Consider the following 19,311-nt stretch of genomic DNA (forward strand, 5'->3'; position numbering starts at 1 on the left):
GAGTATCATCTGTTGAAGCTAATAAAAAAAATTGGGGCTTGTATGCCTTTTGCATTTTATTTCATTTTTCTAGTAATTTATTTTTATTGTATATTACAAAAGTACCCATCTGGGATGGCTTTGAAAAACAAAGCGGGTCTTTTACCACAAAGAGTTTGAAACACAATGAAATAGGAGGTTAGAGTACACGACCCATTGCGTCCTACGGAGTTCTGAGATTCTCTGGTTCCATACCATATTCCAAGTTTTGAAAATTGGTACTTCATGCATGATTCTACGTAAAGTTCTTAATAAAACAAATGTTCATTTTCGCGAAGATGAGTTTTTTAGAGGAGGAGGAGTCCTGGGGCAGCTGGGCTGTTAAGTGGCTCAGTGCCTGGATGGAAAACTAAGTAGATGATAGTCCCCAAACTTCAGTTCCTAGGTTCAAACCTTTCCTCTAAAATAAGGAGCTCTGGTGCAAATATCCTGAGGTCTTCCTGCAGTGAAGCGCCAATCGGAGGCGCCAGGGTATCGACCCTGTGTATACCACGAAGTCCGGACCCTATCGCTCTGCTGGGAGAACAACCCAAGCAAGACAAACGCCTTTCGCCACCGGCGCGCGCAGGGTCTGGGGCGGGACACCTGCTCCGCCGAGGGGCGGGGCGAGCAGGGTCTGGGGCGGGGAGAGCCCGGATTGGCTTGGGCCTTGGGCGACATGCGGCTCCGCCCCTCGGCCTATCTCACTCCATCCCCGCCCCCGCGCCGCGAGCGGAAGGCGGGCTGCGATGGAGGAGGGGCCCAGCGCGAAGTAGATGACGCAAAGGGAGGCGGGGCCCCGCCGGGCCCTGATTGAAGGGCTGGGGGCGCGGCCGGGGCGGGGATACGGGTCAAAGTATAATACTTGTGAGAAGCCTTGCGCGGTACCTGCTTCAGGGTGCGTGGTGATAGGGTGCGCGACCATGCGGAAAGTGGTTTTGGTCACCGGGGCGAGCAGGTGAGGGCTCCATCGCGATACTGGCGGCGGCGGCGGCGGGGTGGAGTGGGGGGGTCCGAGGGAGCAGGAAGTACCGGGCCGGGAGGACCTGCCACAGACCGACCCTGGCAGCTCCCGTCGCTGACCCTGCCTCGGTGGGGACTATGGCCGAGACCCTGGCCCGCTCTTCCCTGGGTCCCCCACTGCGCGAGGTACCGGACTTGTCGGCCCAGTGAGGGGCTCAGTAACTGGTGCTTTGAATTAAACATGACAACGGAAAGAAAACTAGAGCGCCACTAAGAGATGAGTCTCTCAGTGACGATACTGTCTGTATCCAGGGAAAGGGCTCTTCCCACGCAGACCTCGCCTCCTTCCCGTCTTTGACTTTCTCATCACTGGTAATTTAATCGTGACCAGGTTGCCATATTTTGTACTCCAGCTGTTTTTTCTGTGCTAGGCTTCTGGCCCTTGGTAAATTTCAGCGTCCACGAGCGTTAGAACACTGAGGGGAAAAATCTCATTCCATGTAACACCGTGCTAGACACCTAGTATATATACCCTTCAGAAACTCAGAGAAAAGCAACTTTTTCCTGTTAAGGCATGGAAGGAGTGCAAATAACCATACTGCCAATGAGTAATTACTCCAGGGTTGGGCATTTGGATTCAGCCTCTTCTAGTGCCTGTTTTACTTCTCATTTGCTATTAAGTGAACAGTGTGTGGAGGATGAAAGTAACCAAACCATTTTTCTAATTGCTGCATTTAGAGTTTTGGGGGGATTAAGACTGAGGATATGTTAAATGTCATTTAAAATTAGTTCACTTTCAGTTTTCTGGCCATGTCCATGTTGACTAAGCCAAACCTGGCAGGTGTCTGTAATGGGCAGATTTTAGCGTGCCCTCACCTGAGTAACTTTAACAACTGGTTCAGTGCTTCCTATGTGGAAGTTGCTTAAATAAGTCAGACTTGATTTTGTGTGTTTGTTTCTTTTACAAATATTGTGATACGTGCAGTTGTATATTTGTAGTAAAGGCCTATTCTCAGGTGGGGATGAATAAACATAACTATATTTGATGCTCAGGTTACTGATGGTACTAGGCTTTTTGCCTGGAATCAGCTTAAGTCTTGGAAGAAAACCCATTTACCCCAGTTTTCATTGTTATCAGCCAACCTGGTCTGAATGCTGTCCCCATTATGTGGTTTCACAATGCTCTTTCTGAAGGAGGTCATTTATCTTTGACACTTGTACTCATCCCTGCTTCTCTCTCCTGGTACCCATCTTATATGTCCCATTCCTATCTTCTACTTAATCATGTAGAGTTCTTTCTCTTCCTGTTGTTTATACAATCGTAGCAGTTGAGAGGGACTTATATCTCCTGCCATGTTACTTATACCTTTTCCTTGAAAGATTCATCCATTCCTTATCAGGAATTTCTGGTGCTCCTGCTACTGGCCATGATACCAACAGATAGTAGAGTCCTTGCCCTCGAGGAACTTAGACAGTGGAGTAAAACATACACACCGGAAAACACTAATAAGATGTTCTTTTCCACATTTGCTGGTGATGTACTGAATCACTTTCATGAGTGTCATAATCAGTGTAAAATGAAAACCACTGGCAGGATAAACCCTGTCTTAAAAGAAATGCTAAAGGAGAACTCTGATTTGTAGTCGAGTTATTTGGGTCATTGAGCTTTTGCAGAATGAAAGAGACACAAACGGGACAGCGTCCTGAGCCAGTGACTATTAGAGTTGGAGGGTTCCCCCTTCTTTACATAATTTTTTTTTCTTTTACATTTTTTTATTACAACATTATTATTTTTTTTATTGCTTTACAATGGTGTGTTAGTTTCTGCTTTACAACAAAATGAATCAGTTATACGTATACATATGTTCCCATATCTCTTCCCTCTTGCGTCTCCCTCCCTCCCACCCTCCCTATCCCACCCCTCCAGGTGGTCACAAAGCACCGAGCTGATCTCCCTGTGCTATGAGGCTGCTTCCCACTAGCTATCTACCGTACGTTTGGTAGTGTATATATGTCCCAAAATGTTCATTGCAGCTCTATTTACAATAGCCCGGAGATGGAAACAACCTAAGTGTCCATCATCGGATGAATGGATAAAGAAGATGTGGCACATATATACATAATTTTTGAATTCTTTCTGTCTACCTGGGCTCCTGGTTGGGGCTCAAGCTGACAAAATCAGTCTTCTGAGCCAGGGAGAAATGCTTCTATTTGGCACCATCTCATTGAATGCATATTCTGTATCTGAATTGTCCTTTCAGTGGCGTTGGCCTAGCCCTCTGCAGGCGGTTGCTGGAGGAAGACCATGAGCTTCACCTGTGCTTGGCGTGCAGGAACATGAGCAAAGCGGAAGCCGTCCGCACTGGTCTGCTGGCCTCCCACCCCACCGCCGAGGTCTCCACTGTGCAGGTGGATGTCAGCAGCCTGCCGTCTGTGTTCCAGGCCTCCAAGGAGCTCAAGCAAAGGTATGCCTCTTGTGGATGGCTTTTCTCTCATGTGATTGTACAACACAACAGCTAATAGAATAAGAAAGGATAGGAAAACCTAAAAAAGAAATAGGTGCAGTATAAAAAGAAGTTACGCTGAGGAAATCTGTACAGAGTGACCCGTTGTTGCCTTGCCTCAGTAGCAAAATTTCATTCTCAGTCAAAATCATGACGATTCCATGAAGATTAATTTATCAGTGTATTTTGACATGTGGTCAGTTGTGAAGCTTTATGTTAGTGTAACTCCTTTGATGTTTGAATGCATTTTTTGCATCTTTCCTTCACATAAGAACTTCATTAAGTGGTAGGGCAGGTACTGACAAGTGAAGAAACTTCCCCAGGCCACTAAAAATGTGTTCATACCTGGACAGTAATTGGCATGTAATAAACATTTGATAAATATTTAGTATATGAAGGGATAGAGTCCTTGGATGTATAAATTCCCAGAAAGTGTGTACAACAAATTGCATATGGGTGCACAATGCATTTTTCTGGAGAGAGAGGGCATGCTTTTTATTAAATTCTAAGAGGAATTTATGATCAAAAAGTCAAGAACCCTGCACTAGTCCATGCTGAGTCCTAGCAATATCTGGAATAATTAAATTTAATCAGTCATTTAATTTAATCAATAAATTATTAATTATATTTTTGTAATTGAGGCCCTTACAAAGCAAGAGCTGCTTTATTTCCTTGGACAATAAAATGAACTTCAGTATACATAAGGAAGACCTTCTTGGTTAAAGCATTGGCTGAAGAATAATAGTTTGCTTTTGTTTTGTTTTTGTTTTGCGGTACGGGGGCCTCTCACTATTGTGGCCTCTCCCGTTGCGGAGCACAGGCTCCGGACGTGCAGGCTCAGCGGCCACGGCTCACGGGCCCAGCCGCTACGCGGCATGTGGGATCTTCCCGGACTGGGACACGAACCCGTGTCTCCTGCATCGGCAGGTGGACTCTCAACCACTGCGCCACCAGGGAAGCCCAATAGTTTGCATTTTATATATGTTTATTGATAGCAATTTGCATTACCCTGTTCCACATGTACAAGTTACAAAGTGAAACTGGTTTTCTTGGGCACAGTTTTCCCTGCAGCCTTAGCCCTTTGTAAATGAGGGTTTGCTCTCCTCTACTGCTGAGCTCCTAGAATTTTCTGTCACACTATCTTTCTAAAAACTGAGCTTTTCTAGGTTTCACATCTACTTTTCCATAACTTGTCTCCAAGTCTGTGAAACTATACAGTCAGTGTCTTTGCTGATTTAAAAACCCTCAAGTCGGGAGAGCAGTTATGAGTTTCAAGTCGTGTTTGCAGGCTTTCTGTCCCCAAACCTTCTCAGCCAGTTGGCTCTCTCATCCTGTTTTGTATAGATTTAGTTATTTCCTTGTTTAGCAGAATAGAACCTTCATCCTCAGTTAGTCGTAGCCCATTTCAGTACAGTTTTGAGATTTCATGTTGCGACATTCATAGTACTGACTATTCTCAACTGCCTTCAAAGGCTCAGGATAGGTTATCACAGTTTTAGTAATTTAGTGTTTAGTAAGATATTTAGTAATTCGACCCAAACGTAAGGGGGGGAGGCTGTGGGGAAGAAGGTAGCACTAAGATGATGAGTTGTCCCAGCTGCCTGTCAGCATTTAAGTGCAGCGTTGATGTATTTATTTAATCCTCAAAACAGCTCTCTTTGAGGTGGGTGGTATTATCCGAATTTAGGAAATGATGGTTGTAGTGATACTGACAAATTTGGGAATATATGACAGTGTCCAGATAGATCTCTTGCTTATACGAAGGATGTCTTGCACTTCATGGCCCAAATGGATATCTTCGACTGTGGACCTAAATTTAGAGGCTAAGAGAGCTTGAGAAGGGCCCTTTCCAGTTGGCTGAAGCAGCACCGTTCCTGATGCTGGTCTTTCCACCTGTGATACTCTGTTCTATTAGATTTGTGCCACTGAAAACTGATAAGGAATAGTGGTTCCGTTTTATCCAGAATAGAGCACTTGTGTCAATCATTTAAGCTTTCAAGGGTACTATGCCGTTTAACTGCAGCCAGACCTGAATTTGGAAATGTGCCATTTCCACTCTTTGCTAAACATTTCCTCTCCATTCCCAGCGAGATTTGTTAGTATACTTAGATGAAAGTTTGCAAGTTAGATAATGGAACAACTAGCAATAGCTGGACCCATACTGTCTTTGTGGCTCTCACGTGGATAACCTGATGGTATCAGTATGAGCAATTTAAACAGTTTATAAGTAGAGCCATGCAGCTGTTGATTACTTATAGGATGATCAGGAAATGTCGTGTGTGGTGTGTATTGGTAACCATGTATGATCCTGAGGTACCAGCTTTAGTAGCTGTGGCCCGTGTTGTCCTGGGTTATACGGAGGACATGGAGACAGTGTGGTGCACAGAATTCTAGGCGACATTTTGAATATTCATGGTGTCTGTAAGTGTAATGAGCACAGGCTCTACTTACCTTGAATCTAGTTCAAAAAGAATACACTTAGATCAAGGTTTATGTTGGTGAAAAAGGCTTCGCAAGTCAGCATTTCACACGTGTCCTGGAGGGAGCCTATCGGAAGCACCTTACTCCCATTCAGCTTCTCTAATCTCACTGTATTCTTGTGAGCTTTCATCATTTTATGACACAGGGCACCTGGCCATGAACAAGGAGAGGGTTCCACATGGATCTAATGCTCTAGTGGATATCTTGGCGTTCAGATTCCAGCACTGATGGATCAGATTATATAGATTTCACTTGTCAATGAGGGAAGATGTGAATTAAAAAAAACTTTCTAAGAGCAGAAGGAGAGTGGGTTTAATAGAAAGCTGCTTCAGTGCCTTGTTGGGAGGACTAAGCTAGAAGGAGCATTGATCAGAGAAGATTGGACTTCAAAGCCCGTTATAGCTCTCCAAATTCTGTTTGAAGCCACCATCAAAAAAAAGAATACTCAAATATTTACCATGGCTAAAGAAAAACTGTTGAGAAAGTAATACTGATGCTTTAGCTTGCTATGGCCATCTTTTTGGTTCAGAAAGTACTTTCTGTCCTTCATAGGCCTTCTTTATTCTAGTTGCTCAAAGAGATAACTAATGATCTTTTCTTGGTTTTCCTTGCAGGTTTCAGAGATTTGACTATGTATATCTAAATGCTGGGATCATGCCTAATCCACAGCTAAATATCAAAGCACTTTTCTGTGGCCTCTTTTCAAGGTAATTTCCGTCTTCTAGGTGAACTGATTAGAGGGAAGGTGTTTATTACTTTGCCTAGTTTTGCCCTCAGTGGGATAACTTGAGATGAGGGGGTGTTGAGAAGAATGAAGACAGAAAGGGCGTGTTGCAGCCATGTCATGAAAGAAGGTTTCCTCTTTGTGAGGAATGTTGCAAGTCATGATTCTTACTGTGTTCTTGGTCCCCAGGACATTCTGAGTGGTTGGACGTTTTGGCAGGTCAATTTTGGTCTGCCTGACTGTGTCTGTTAGCAAGAACATTTCAGAACTAGGCAGAATTGTCAGTGAGACTCTAATACCCAGGAAGGCAACTTGAGAAGCATTTCTCAGCTGTATGCCAGGTGCCCTGACCAGTAGGCTGGGGAAATGTACAGACCTAAATACCTTCCTGGGAGATTCTCTATATGCATTATTAGAGTGGCTTCCAAAAATGTTTAATTAACCACAACGCACAGTAAGAAATAAATCTTATTTTGTGACCCAGGGTACTTATTCATAAACAGATATTACTCTCACTGCATGCTATTTCCTATACTGCTACTTTTGTTTTACTTCTCTGCCATTAAACACAGCCCTACACACAAAATTCCACGCTGGTCTTGACCTACGACGTAGATCTCACAGCAAATCAATTAGTATATTCGATGCTTCAAGAATTCCTGATAATATAACAGCCTGTTTAACTTTGTTCTGCAGTTAAAAGTCAGTGTTCAGGGGATGACTTTTTCTTCTTGGCGTAGCTATTATTTCCCCAGGGCAGCTGACTTGTAACCTGGTTTGGAAAGAGGTGACGAGAGTTTTTGCAGCAGGTTTTTGAGAGACTCAGGTTCCTATTGGTAGTATGAGCTATAACTATGTAAGTCCTTCTGTGAATTGGGGCAAGAAAGCATTTTTGCATTTGATTTAGTACTCATGATAACCCACTCTGAGAAATAGGTATTTTTGTTCCTGTTATTACAGAATCAAGGAAAATGTAGTTTTAGGGTGGGGGAAGGCAGGAGGGGGTGTCTGTTTAGTATCTTCAGTTAAAAAAGCTTTAAAAAGTCATGCAATTGTCTTCTACTGTTTCAGAAAAGCGATTCATATATTCTCTACAGCTGAAGGAGTGCTGACCCAGAGTGAAAAGATTACTGCCGATGGCCTCCAGGAGGTGTTTGCAACCAATGTCTTTGGCCACTTTATTCTGGTAAAAAGGCTTTGGGCTTAATAAGCCAACACTTAGTACTGTGATGCTAAACACTTGCACAGATAGATCACAGTGCTGTTTTGTTAAGCTCATTAGTTTATGGCTAGCATTAAATCTTCACGTGTTTAAATAGGGTGATCACTCTACTCTTTGAAGACATTGCTTAACGCAGCCTACTGGTATATTTTTTCTTTTGACATCAGCTTTAGAGATCGGAGAGAAAGTAAGGTATAAACACACAAGCACCTTCAGAAACAATGTACAGAACTGAGTAAGTGCACCAGTACCGTTCTAAATGGTCTTTGAAACTGGGCTTTGCATCAGATAGGATGGGGTGACAGGGAAGCCATTATTAAACACTACTTCATGGTTAATCTTTTACTATCTTGATTTGTGATTTTTTTTAAGCATCCAGTCTGGTGTGTCACAATTTCAGGCAACTATAAAGTTAAGCAAGGGATGTGCAACTTGTCTAGATTGTTCTGTGCTTTGGCCTCAGGTTTAATCTCATAGGACAGCTTTAATATCTAGATTCAGTAAAGGCCAGAGCTGTTGCCAGTTGCTTTTAATTCCTTGGTGCTAGAAGAACTCCTTCTAATGCTGGGTTTGCTTGCATAGAACTTGTATCTCTGACACTTTTATATTCATGATCACTTTTTTCACCTTAAACCTAATTTCCCTCAAAATTGGACCTCCTTGAGGACTAGCCTGTATATACATAATTTAAGATATACATAAACATTGGAATATTGTGAAACCACTAAAAGAAATCAGGTAAATATTTTGCACTTACATGGGATAGCCTCTAGTATTTCATTATTGAGAAGAAATAGCAGGTTGTAATTTGTATAGTGTGATCTCATTTGTATAAACAAACAAAAATATGTATCTTTACACATTGTATATACATGTATATACTATTTCTAGAATGATACAGATGAAATTGAGAACAGTGGATACCTTTGAACTGGGGTGCCAGAGCATCAGGGATGAGTGGGAGATTCATGTTTCATTCTAGATCCTTTAGAATGAAACATGAATCCTAAAAGAAAATGTGGTATTACCTTTTCAATGACAAAAATTAGGATATAGTTCAGGATGGGATTGAATTCTTATATGGTCATGTTTTATAACTCTACAGGGATTCATTATCTAATATTTCCTTTATCTTTTCATAATCCTCTCCTCTTTGCTCTCTTTTCAAATTATTAAATTAATTGGCAATGATAGAGGGTAAGTTAATTGTTGCTGTTAATAGTCTGTTAATTTTTTGATGAATCTATTGTTTAAAAAATTAAGTTGTTAAGGATATCTAGTATTGGGGTAATCCAGGTTGGGGGAATGTCAGAGGAGAGTTGTGGCCAAAGGCACAGTTATTACAGGTGTCCTTGTGACATGACTTATCCTTGTGTAGCCTTATATAGGTAGGCCTATCAGCAGGGGTTTGGGGATTGACTTATCAAGTAAAATGATAGGAAGGTTTATGATGCCTTCCACTCTCTCCAAATTAGTTTTAGGAATCTTACAACTTTTTATGGATCACAAACTTGGATTCTATGTCCAGATGTAAATGCATTATACAAATGGATCCATCCCCAGTTTGATTATAAATGACCAAACTTTTAGGGCTGTTAAAAGAGTAGAGAGAATTTCTGTAAAGTTCCAGGCACAGTGCAGTATTACAGTTGTGGAACCAGGTAACTGATTTAATTTCATGTTCATGAGTTCTCTTGATTGTGTTTAATGTAAATGCTCATTGCACATCTGGAAGCTTTCCTAGATTTTTCTTTAATAAAACTTTAGTTTTAGGATAATCTTAGACTTATAGAATTATTGCAAAGAGAGTTCCTGCATACACTATGCCCGGTTTCCTCTATTATTGACATCTTACATTAGTATGGTAGATTTGTCACAATTAGTGAACCAATATTGATACATTACTATTAATGAAAGTCCATACCTTATTCAGAACTCTTTAATTTTGTGTGATGTCCCTTTTCAGTTCTAGCACCCCTTCTAGGATACCACATTACATTTAATAGTCAAATCTCCTTAGACTCTTCTTGGTTGTGATAGTTTCTCACACTTTCCTTGTTTTTGAAGACCTTGATAGTTTTGGGATTACTGCTCAGGTATTTGTACATGGTCCCTTGATTGGGATTTGTCTGTTTTCCTCATGGTTAGATTTGAGAAAATGTGTTTTTAGGAAGAAGACCACAGAGATGGAGTGCCATTCTCATCACATCCAATCAATATGTTTTATCAGTATTGATGTTCTTTTTTTTTTTTAAAACATCTTTATTGGAGTATAATTGCTTTACAATGGTGTGTTAGTTTCTACTTTATAACAAAGTGAATCAGTTATACATATGTTCCCATATCTCCTCCCTCTTGCATCTCCCTCCCTCTCACCCTCCCTATATCACACCCCTCTAGGTGGTCACAAAGCACCGGAGCTGATCTCCCTGTGCTATGCGGCTGCTTCCCACTAGCTATCTATTTTACATTTGGTAGTGTATATGTGTCAGTGCCACTCTCTCACTTCATCCCAGCTTACCCTTCCCCCTCCCCATATCCTCAAGTCCATTCTCTATGTCTGTGTCTTTATTCCTGTCCTGCTCTTAGGTTCATCAGAGCCTTTTTCTTTTTTTAGATTCCATATATATGTGTTAGCATATGGTATTTGTTTTTCTCTTTCTGACTTACTTCACTCTGTATGACAGACTCTAGGTATATTGATGTTCTTTTTGATCCCCTGACTTGAATCAGTGTTTGTCAGGTTTTTCCACTATTAAGTTACTTGTTTCTTTCTCCCTTTACATACTGTATTCTTTGGAAGAGTCACTATGTGTAGCCCACACTTAAGGGGTTGTGCTTGACCCCCTTAAGAGTAGAGTAGCTATATGAATTATTTGGAATTTTTCTGCAAGGGAGATTTGTCTATTCTCCTCCACTTAAATCTTTATCCAATCACTTCTTTATTGGCCTATTATTCCTCAGTAAAACTGAAAAAAATCATTTGTTATATCCATGCAGATTCATGGATATATATTTTTCTCCTTTGTATTATAAATATTACTTTATTTTCTTGCTCAAATTATTTTAGTTTGGGCCATTGGGAGCTCTTTCAGTTGGAACCTCTATATCTTTTTTAAAAATTTATTTACTTATTAAAAATTTTATTGAAGTACAGTTGATTTAGAATGTTGTGTTAGTTTCAGGTGTACAGCAAAGTGATTCAGTTATACGTACATGTATGTGTGTATATATATATATACACACACACATATCTTTTTTTTCAGATTCTTTTCCCATATAGATTATTACAAAATATTGAGTATAGTTCCCTGTGCTATACTTGTTGGTTATCTATTTTTTATATGGTAGTGTGTATATGTTATTCCCAAATTCCTAATCTATCCCTCCCCCCCGACCTTTCCTCTTTGGTAACCATAAGTTTGTTTTCTGTGTCTGTGAGTCTGTTTCATAAATAAGTTCATTTGTATCATTTTTTTAGATTTCACATATAAGTGATGTCATATGATATTTGTCTTTCTCTGACTTACTTCACTTAGTATGATAGGTCCATCCATGTTGCTGCAAATGGTATTATTCCGTTCTTTTTTATGGCTGAGTAATATTCCATTGTGGCGCATATATATATATATATATATATATATATATATACCACATCTTCTTTATCCATTTATCTGTCAATGGACATGTAGATTGCTTCCATGTCTTGGGTATTATAAATAGTACTTCAGTGAACATTGGGGTGCATGTATCTTTTTGCAGTATGGTTTTCTCCAGATGCCCAAGAGTGGGATTGCAGGATCATATGGTAGCTCTATTTTTAGTAGAGCTCCTCCATACTGTTCTCCATAGTGGCTGTACCAGTTTACATTCCCATCAGCAGTGTAGGAGGGTTCCCTTTTCTCCACACCCTCCCCAGCATTTATTATTTGTAGTCTGGTATAAGGTGACACCTCATCGTAGTTCTGATTTGCATTTCTCTAATAATTAGCGATGTTGAGCATCTTTTCATGTGCCTCTTGGCCATCTGTATGTCTTCTTTGGAGAAATGTCTATTTAGATCTCCTGCCCATTTTTTGACTGGGTTGTTTGTTTTTTTTGATATTGAACTGTATGAGCTGTTTGTATATTTTGGAAATTAATCCCTTTTTGGTTGCATCATTTGCAAATATTTTCTCCCATTCTGTAGGTTGTATTTTTGTTTTGTTTATGGTTTCCTTTGCTGTGCAAAAGCTTTTAAGTTTAATTAGGCCCCATTTGTTTATTTTTGTTTTCATTTTCATTACTCTAGGAGGTGGATCCAAAAAGATATTGCTGCAATTTATGTCAAAGAGTGTTCTGCCTATGTTTTCCTCTAGGAGTTTTACACTATCTGGTCTTACATTTAGGTCCTTAATCCACTTGGAGTTTATTTTTGTGTATGGTGTTAGAGAATGTTCTAATTTCATTCTTTTCCATGTAGCTGTCCAGTTTTCCCCTCACCACTTATTGAAGAGACTGTCTTTTCTCCATTGTATATTCTTGCCTCCTTTGTCTTAGATTAATTGACCATAGCGGCGTGGGTTTATTTCTAGGCTTTCTGTCCTGTGGAACCTCTATATCTTCGACGTGCCCTCATCATTATGGCTTTTCTGGTTTTGTTTTGAGCACATCCTTTCTGGCATCACATGATGTTTAAGACTCATCTTACGTATTTCCTATCCCGGTCTTAGAATCAGCCATTTTCCTAAGGAGATCTGTTTCCTTTTATTGGAGAATGGTATTAGAAACCAAGGTCTGGGTGCTTATTGCTGTTGAGATAGCATTTGCTTCTAGGCTCTCTCAGCTAACAGAGCAAGGATGTATCTGTGTGCATACTAACCCATTTATGTATAAATATCTGTAAATATTTTGTATGTAACCATCTGAATCTTTATTAAGCTAATCATGAGTTCACACTGATGTCTCTGACTCTAATCCCTTACCACATAGATCAGTCTAGTCTCTTCTCTTGTGTACCTGTGTCCCACTCTACCAATGACATACCTGTTCAATTCTAGTGTACATTTATATTGGTTTCAAAATTGTTATCTTGTACTCGCCCAGTATATTTTGATACATTTTTTGTTTCTTTTATGCCTCATTCAGATTCGGGAACTGGAATCTCTCCTGTGTCATAGTGACAGTCCATCTCAGCTCATCTGGACATCATCTCGTAATGCAGTGAAATCTAATTTCAACCTTGAGGACATCCAGCACAGCAAAGGCCAGGAGCCCTACAGCTCTTCCAAATATGCTATTGACCTTCTGAGTGTGGCTTTGAACAGGAACTTCAACCAGCGGGTGAGGCCTGTCTCAGTGATATGGAAATGGCAGGGCAGTGATTTCTGAACTACCACTGATTTCCTAGTAAGATGGCTGGCTTTCTAGTAACTATTGTAGTTTAGAAGATGAAATATTGTTTCTTGAGCAGGATTGCTATGAGGACAAGATAAGACATGATGAAGACTGATAGTTGGTGTATAGGAAAGTTTTAGGGCCGAGATAATTAGCTCCTGACCTTTTAGATATATGGGGGTTCACTCACCATTCCATAGTTCTTCAAGAGCTATATCTTATATAACAGAATGATACTACTAACAATGTCAGTAGTTACTGTTAAGCATTTGCTATGTTTTAGGTGCCGTCCTTTTTATCTATGTATGTCATTTAATACCTTTCCCATCATAGTAAGGTAGGGCTGAGTATTCCCATTTTCATATGAGGACACGAAAGATTGGAGCCCTTAAGTCATTTACCCAGAAGTCACGCAGCTAGTAAAGGGTAGAGCTCAGAGTTGAGCCCACGGCTAACTTCATAGCTTGGATTTTTCCCACTAAGCCATGCTGCCACCCAGTGTTTATTATATCTGATGTTATAGGACAGTTGGTACTTAGAAAGCCTTCTGGAGACTGGTGACCTTTGGTGAGGCTGCAGAGCTCTGTCTCTGTGAGGACCCGGGTTTTGAGAGCAGCTGTTGTCAGTCATGCTGGCTCCTTGTGTCCTCTGTGGTCTGGAACTTAGTGCTTCTTTGTGTGTCTCTCTTGCCCAGGTCTAAAATCTTAACTGGAAATCTCTGGTCTTTCCCATGGGCATTTTCCTTTGTTTGCTTTGACTGTGTTTTTTGAGTGTGGGACTGGGGAGAAATTTAATTCCACTAATATTTACAAAAGACTGACCATTTTTAGGGTACTGGCTCAGGCTCAGAATCGAGGAGGAAGGAAAAATAAAAAGACAGTGCAGAAACTATCTGCCCTTAAGGGACGTTCTTTGATCACACTTTAGGTACAGCAATCTAAGCCTTACGTAATGGTCTAGACCTGGTTGATTCTGCAGTGGAGACCTTCATCAGGTGGAATTCTCACTTCTGAGAACTGGCTCTTGGAATCAAGCCTCTTAGTGAAGAGGGTGGTATAAAAGTAGAAGCTATGAGCATATTCTCTAGAAATGCATTTGAATCCTTGCTTTGTCACCAGCTTTGTAAACCTGGACAAATTATTTAATCTCCTTGTACTTTAGTTTCCTTATCTGAGAAACAGGGATAATAATAGTGCCTGCCTCAGATTTGTTGGGAGGCTTGAATGATGGGATTAGTATGAAGCAGTCACAGCCATGCTTTGTGCTCAGAATATGTGTGTGTGTGTGCTTGCGTGCGTGTGTGCATGTGTCTGCACACATGTGGGCGCGAATGCGTGGGGGGTGGGAGGGTGTGTGCTTGTGTGCATGCATACGTGTGTGAGTGTGCCTATCCACATGCACACGTGTGGGTTTTTTTGGTGTGTGCATGTGTATATGAACGTGATTGTATATGTGGTGTGTGTGCTTGGGTGTGGGTGTCTGTGGTCACGTGGTCTGCACCTGTGTGTGTATGTGCTTATGTGTGTTTGTGTGTTGACTGTTCTTCTTCTTGTTATTATTTGAGCTCAGTGTGTTGGTCCAGTTGTGAGCCTCCTCCTCAGATTTCTTGAGATGTTTAAAAACTTGTCACAGCTGCTTGTCCTCTGGAAACTCCCTTTTAGGGGTAAGGTCAGAGTGGATTAGCTTCTCTTTTCATAATAAGCTCTAGGATTTTGCTTGTCTCAACTGTCAAATAAGTTTTGGGATTTCATCTTTTACAGAAAAGGGAGATTTAGCTAATGCTGCCACCTCCTAAAATCTGTGTGATTGTTTTGCAGCCTGTGCTTTTTCTCCTTGGCTTTTATGAATAGAGAAGTAGCTAATAAAGAACTACCTCCCTTTGAAGGCTTGTATGACTGGAAATGTTGTTAGGTCTGTACAAGCTACCTGAAAGACTAACCATCCATGAATGGCCCCTCACACAGGCCTTGTGGAAGTACTCAGGGTCGTCACACACATTCCCTAGGATTAAACATGTGGGGTGACTGTAGTCTTAGATAAGACGGCCTCCTTGCTTGTTTCTTTTGTTGCTTAATGTCAGAAAGTTGTATGTGTTGGAAGCCCTGGATTTTAGTTCACAGATGTCTTCATTTAGGGCTGAAAAGACCCTAACTGTTCCTGGCTAGTTCCCAGAATAAGAAATTTTCCTTAGCTATCTTTGGGGCAAAATATTCTTGGGAAGAATTTTTGGTCTCTAAGACTCCTGACTTTTTTCAGAGGACTGTTGGTAAATCAGGGGGACTCTCGGGGGCTGGATTATCTGTGTCAGGTACCTCCAGGCCCTTGCAGCACTGAATAAAGGAAGAAGACCTTCCAGCTTTTGATGCTCAGGGTACTTTCTGTCCACTGAACTGACTGTGCTACACTGGCATTTTCTATTTTTGTTTAAAAGAAAAATAATAAGATTAAAAGTAATAAAAATATGAATTAAAATGGTCAACATCAAAATAAGGTAAAATGCAGTGAAAATTAAACCAAATAAACTAGTAAAACAAATCCCAGTGCTCCAAGGATTACTAAAGACCACCCAGGGCCTCTTCTATTACTAATACGTGTCGTATGTTAACTGGGGCTCTCTTTATAGAACAGATCTTTCTAAAATGATGAGTCCTGGGCTAAGAACCTGATTTAGAGATCTTCAGTTGGAGGAGGTCTTTGTGGAACCACACACAGCCCTCATTCCTCTCTGATGCCAGGAGCTCCCAACTCAAGCTGGAGATATGGACCTTCTATACCTGCAGGGAAACAGACACAGTTGAGGTTTAGTTGTCTGTATTTACTAGATCAGAAACTTCTTGCAGGCAAAGACTTTACTGTGTATGTCTTTTTTTATCTTAACTGCTTATTATTTTTTTTTAACATCTTTATTGGAGTATAATTGCTTTACAGTGGTGTGTTAGTTTCTGCTTTATAACAAAGTGAATCAGTTATACATATACACATGTTCCCATATCTCTTCCCTCTTGCGTCTCCCTCCCTCCCACCCTCCCTATCCCACCCCTCCAGGCGGTCACAAAGCACCCAGCCGATATCCCTGTGCTATGCGGCTGTTTCCCACTAGCTATCTACCTTACGTTTGGTAGTGTATATATGTCCATGCCACTCTCTCGCTTTGTCACAGCTTATTTTGATTGGTCAGCTGATCTTCAATTAAGCTAATAACATGGAAAACTCAGGTAACCAGGTCCTACTTTTCTCGGCCAGCTTCAAGCTTGGTTATTCTTTGTTCTCTAAGTTTCTTGAGAATAGAGACTTTATCTTACTATTTCTTGCACCCTGAGTGCCTCTCATAGTGAGTTCTCAGTACATGATTCTTAAACTGAAATGGTCTACCCAGCTTCAAGGACAACTTAGAGCATAAATCCTTGATGCCCTGGCTTGCTGGCTCATTTGTGTATCTCCTTTATTAACTAGCACATAGGTGACTCAAAGTATATTGAATTAAAATTAATTGCTACCCCTCTTTGTGTTCCCAGGGTCTGTATTCCAGTGTAGCGTGCCCAGGTACGGTGTTGACCAATTTGACATATGGAATTATGCCTCCCTTTGTGTGGATGTTGATCATGCCAATCATATGGCTGGTAAGTGATGAACACTTCTTGTCTTAGTTTACTTAAGCTGTTCGAGTTGGAACCAAAAAGTTGTGTTTAAGGGTTGGGAAATAAGAAATTGAATCTAAAGGTGGCAGAATTCCATTTCATTCAAGGGTTTTGGCGTTACTTAGCATGTAATCTCTCTGCTTCATACTACCTGATATTCTGACTGTACCACCATCTGAGTGTCCACTTTTCTATAAGGGAATGTTTCTTTGGTCATGTACCATAGATCCCAAGAGTTCTATGATTATATAATTTTGGGAAACCTGTGTTCACATATTATTGAGACGTATATTATGTCTCAGTAATATGTTATATACGTCTCAGAGACATATTAATACGTCTTCTGTTACCCAAGCGTCATTGACTAGAGACGTTTCAATATTCATAACAAATTGCTGGCTACGGGCATTAGTTTCTGCAAAAATCCCCTGGTCAATAATGAGTTAAACGATATCAAACTGGATTTCTCTGAGCTTTTAATCTAGTCAGATGCATTAAAAGTTCCCCAAAAGTGTATGATTGTGCATTGTATGATCATAGAATCGTGTTTTTGCTTGTTTGTTTTGTATTTTGAGCATCTTGCAGGACCAGTGTTCTCCAGCACACATTAGAAAATGTTGCTTTTAGGAAATGTCCCTCCCTTGTAGAGCTCAGGAAAAAAATATCCCTCCATTATAGCAGGCGGAGAAAAAAGATGAGAAGGAAATATGCCTTCATGTTAACAGTGGTTGATTGGAGTAATGGAGATTAAGTGATATTTCTTATTTAGATTTCTTTATCTTTTGAAACTTAAAAAATGCTCTATAATAAGAAATGCAAGTTGTCTTTTATTAATATTTAAATGAATAATGCTTTTGTGACTCTAAACCACCACGAAATGACTATGGTTTTCTTTTTCTTAGTTCCGCTTTTTCGCAAATGCTTTCACGTTGACACCATACAATGGAACAGAAGCATTGGTATGTTACTAGAGTTTTAATATATTGTGAATACAATGTATTCACAGATGTAGACTGTAAGTTCACTGGTTTAGAAACAATCTTAACAGAAAAGATAAGAGAACAAGCTCTGAATAATCAAGGTCCTGTTTAGGACTAAGTTCTGAGCATTAGGCGTGAACTTTGAAAGTTTAGTATGTTTCATGGCACTGGATACCATGGTTGTGGGGACAGCACTTCTGTAGAAGCAAAATACATGAGCAGCTGGAGGAGAGCACAGCGTGGAATACTGCAGCGGCAGGCAAAGCAAGACGGTGGCTGGGCAGTCAGTGTGAGATTTCCTGTGGAGAAGGTGTGTTTCATGGGTCAAGAGTAGAGGCAAAGACGTCCAGCTCCATTTCCTTATGGGAAGGTTCTCTTTGTTAATATTCGAGAATCGAGTTGTTACTTTATTAGAAAACAAGTTCGTTTCCTTAAATCGCACATGTGTGGATTGCATGTGTTTCCTCATCAATGGCAGACATTAGTAATGGATCATAATACTCTGTTCTGTTTACATAAATGATGTCTCTGAGTGTTTTTCAACTCAAGGCCCAAAGACATCCACTACTAATGGATCAGAATCATCATACAAGATGAAATTTATTTGTCCTCTGTGCTTTACACCATCTGGTTGAAATTCTATTGTATGAAAGTCAGTTCTGTGTGTATGTGTGTCTCCCTCACTCCATTTAGCTCCCTCAGGGTCTTTGCTAGGCATCTTGAAAACCCGAGAGCCTAGCACTGTAGTGCTCATACTTAACAGATTCTTAAATCGTAGCTGAATTGAAATTAAGGCAAACGTTAAGGGAATTGACTTGGCACTCTTCTTTTGGTAAACATTGCAGAAGCAAATGCATTGATTGTAGAGACACACAGTAGAAGCAAGTACTTTTAAACTCATTTTAATGATTTCTTAATGTATATGTCAAACTATTTAAGATAATGAATAGTCCTTTAGGGCACTCATTCCGCACATTTATGTCACTGAAAATCAAGTCTAGAGGTCAAGTATATATTGAGTGTCGGTGGTGTGGAAATAGAAGTCAAAATCTAGTTAGAAGTCAAAATAGTTAGAAGTTCCTAAGGAGCTTAGAGTCATGTTTAGAAAAAAAGAATGAATAGAGAAAATAGACAAGAAAGTAAGACGTTCTGTCATCTGGTGGCAAGTACTGGAGGAATAATCAGAAAGGAGGATCACAGTGGGGCTGGACTAGTCGGAGGAGGCTTTGCTTGCTGAGTGGGGCTTAATCCGGGCTCTGAAGGATAGGTTGGATTTGGATGAGATGAGCAGCATGACCCCAGTGTCACAGTTTTAAAAGTTTGTTGTGACCCTGCTGTAATTTCCTTCAGTGTGGATGGGTAGGACGTAATTACCACTTAGTGATGGTTATATATGCTGGTGGAT

The 19,311-nt window shown here is 40.5% G+C and overlaps 1 protein-coding gene across 1 annotated transcript in view; it reads left to right on the forward strand.

Moving 5' to 3' along the window:
• The first annotated feature begins 941 nt into the window (after nt 1–941).
• The window catches only part of HSD17B7 (hydroxysteroid 17-beta dehydrogenase 7), a 31,302-nt gene continuing 12,932 nt past the window's right edge, over nt 942–19,311 (forward strand). Inside the window, exons 1-7 of the mRNA XM_065881385.1 lie at nt 942–976; nt 3,243–3,446; nt 6,581–6,673; nt 7,762–7,876; nt 13,040–13,234; nt 16,804–16,908; nt 17,829–17,885. Coding sequence (XP_065737457.1) covers nt 942–976; nt 3,243–3,446; nt 6,581–6,673; nt 7,762–7,876; nt 13,040–13,234; nt 16,804–16,908; nt 17,829–17,885 — 804 coding nt within the window. The remainder of the gene's footprint in view (nt 977–3,242; nt 3,447–6,580; nt 6,674–7,761; nt 7,877–13,039; nt 13,235–16,803; nt 16,909–17,828; nt 17,886–19,311) is intronic.

The sequence above is a fragment of the Phocoena phocoena genome, chromosome 1 (genome assembly GCF_963924675.1).
Source record: "Phocoena phocoena chromosome 1, mPhoPho1.1, whole genome shotgun sequence".
In the NCBI taxonomy this organism is placed as follows: domain Eukaryota; kingdom Metazoa; phylum Chordata; class Mammalia; order Artiodactyla; family Phocoenidae; genus Phocoena; species Phocoena phocoena.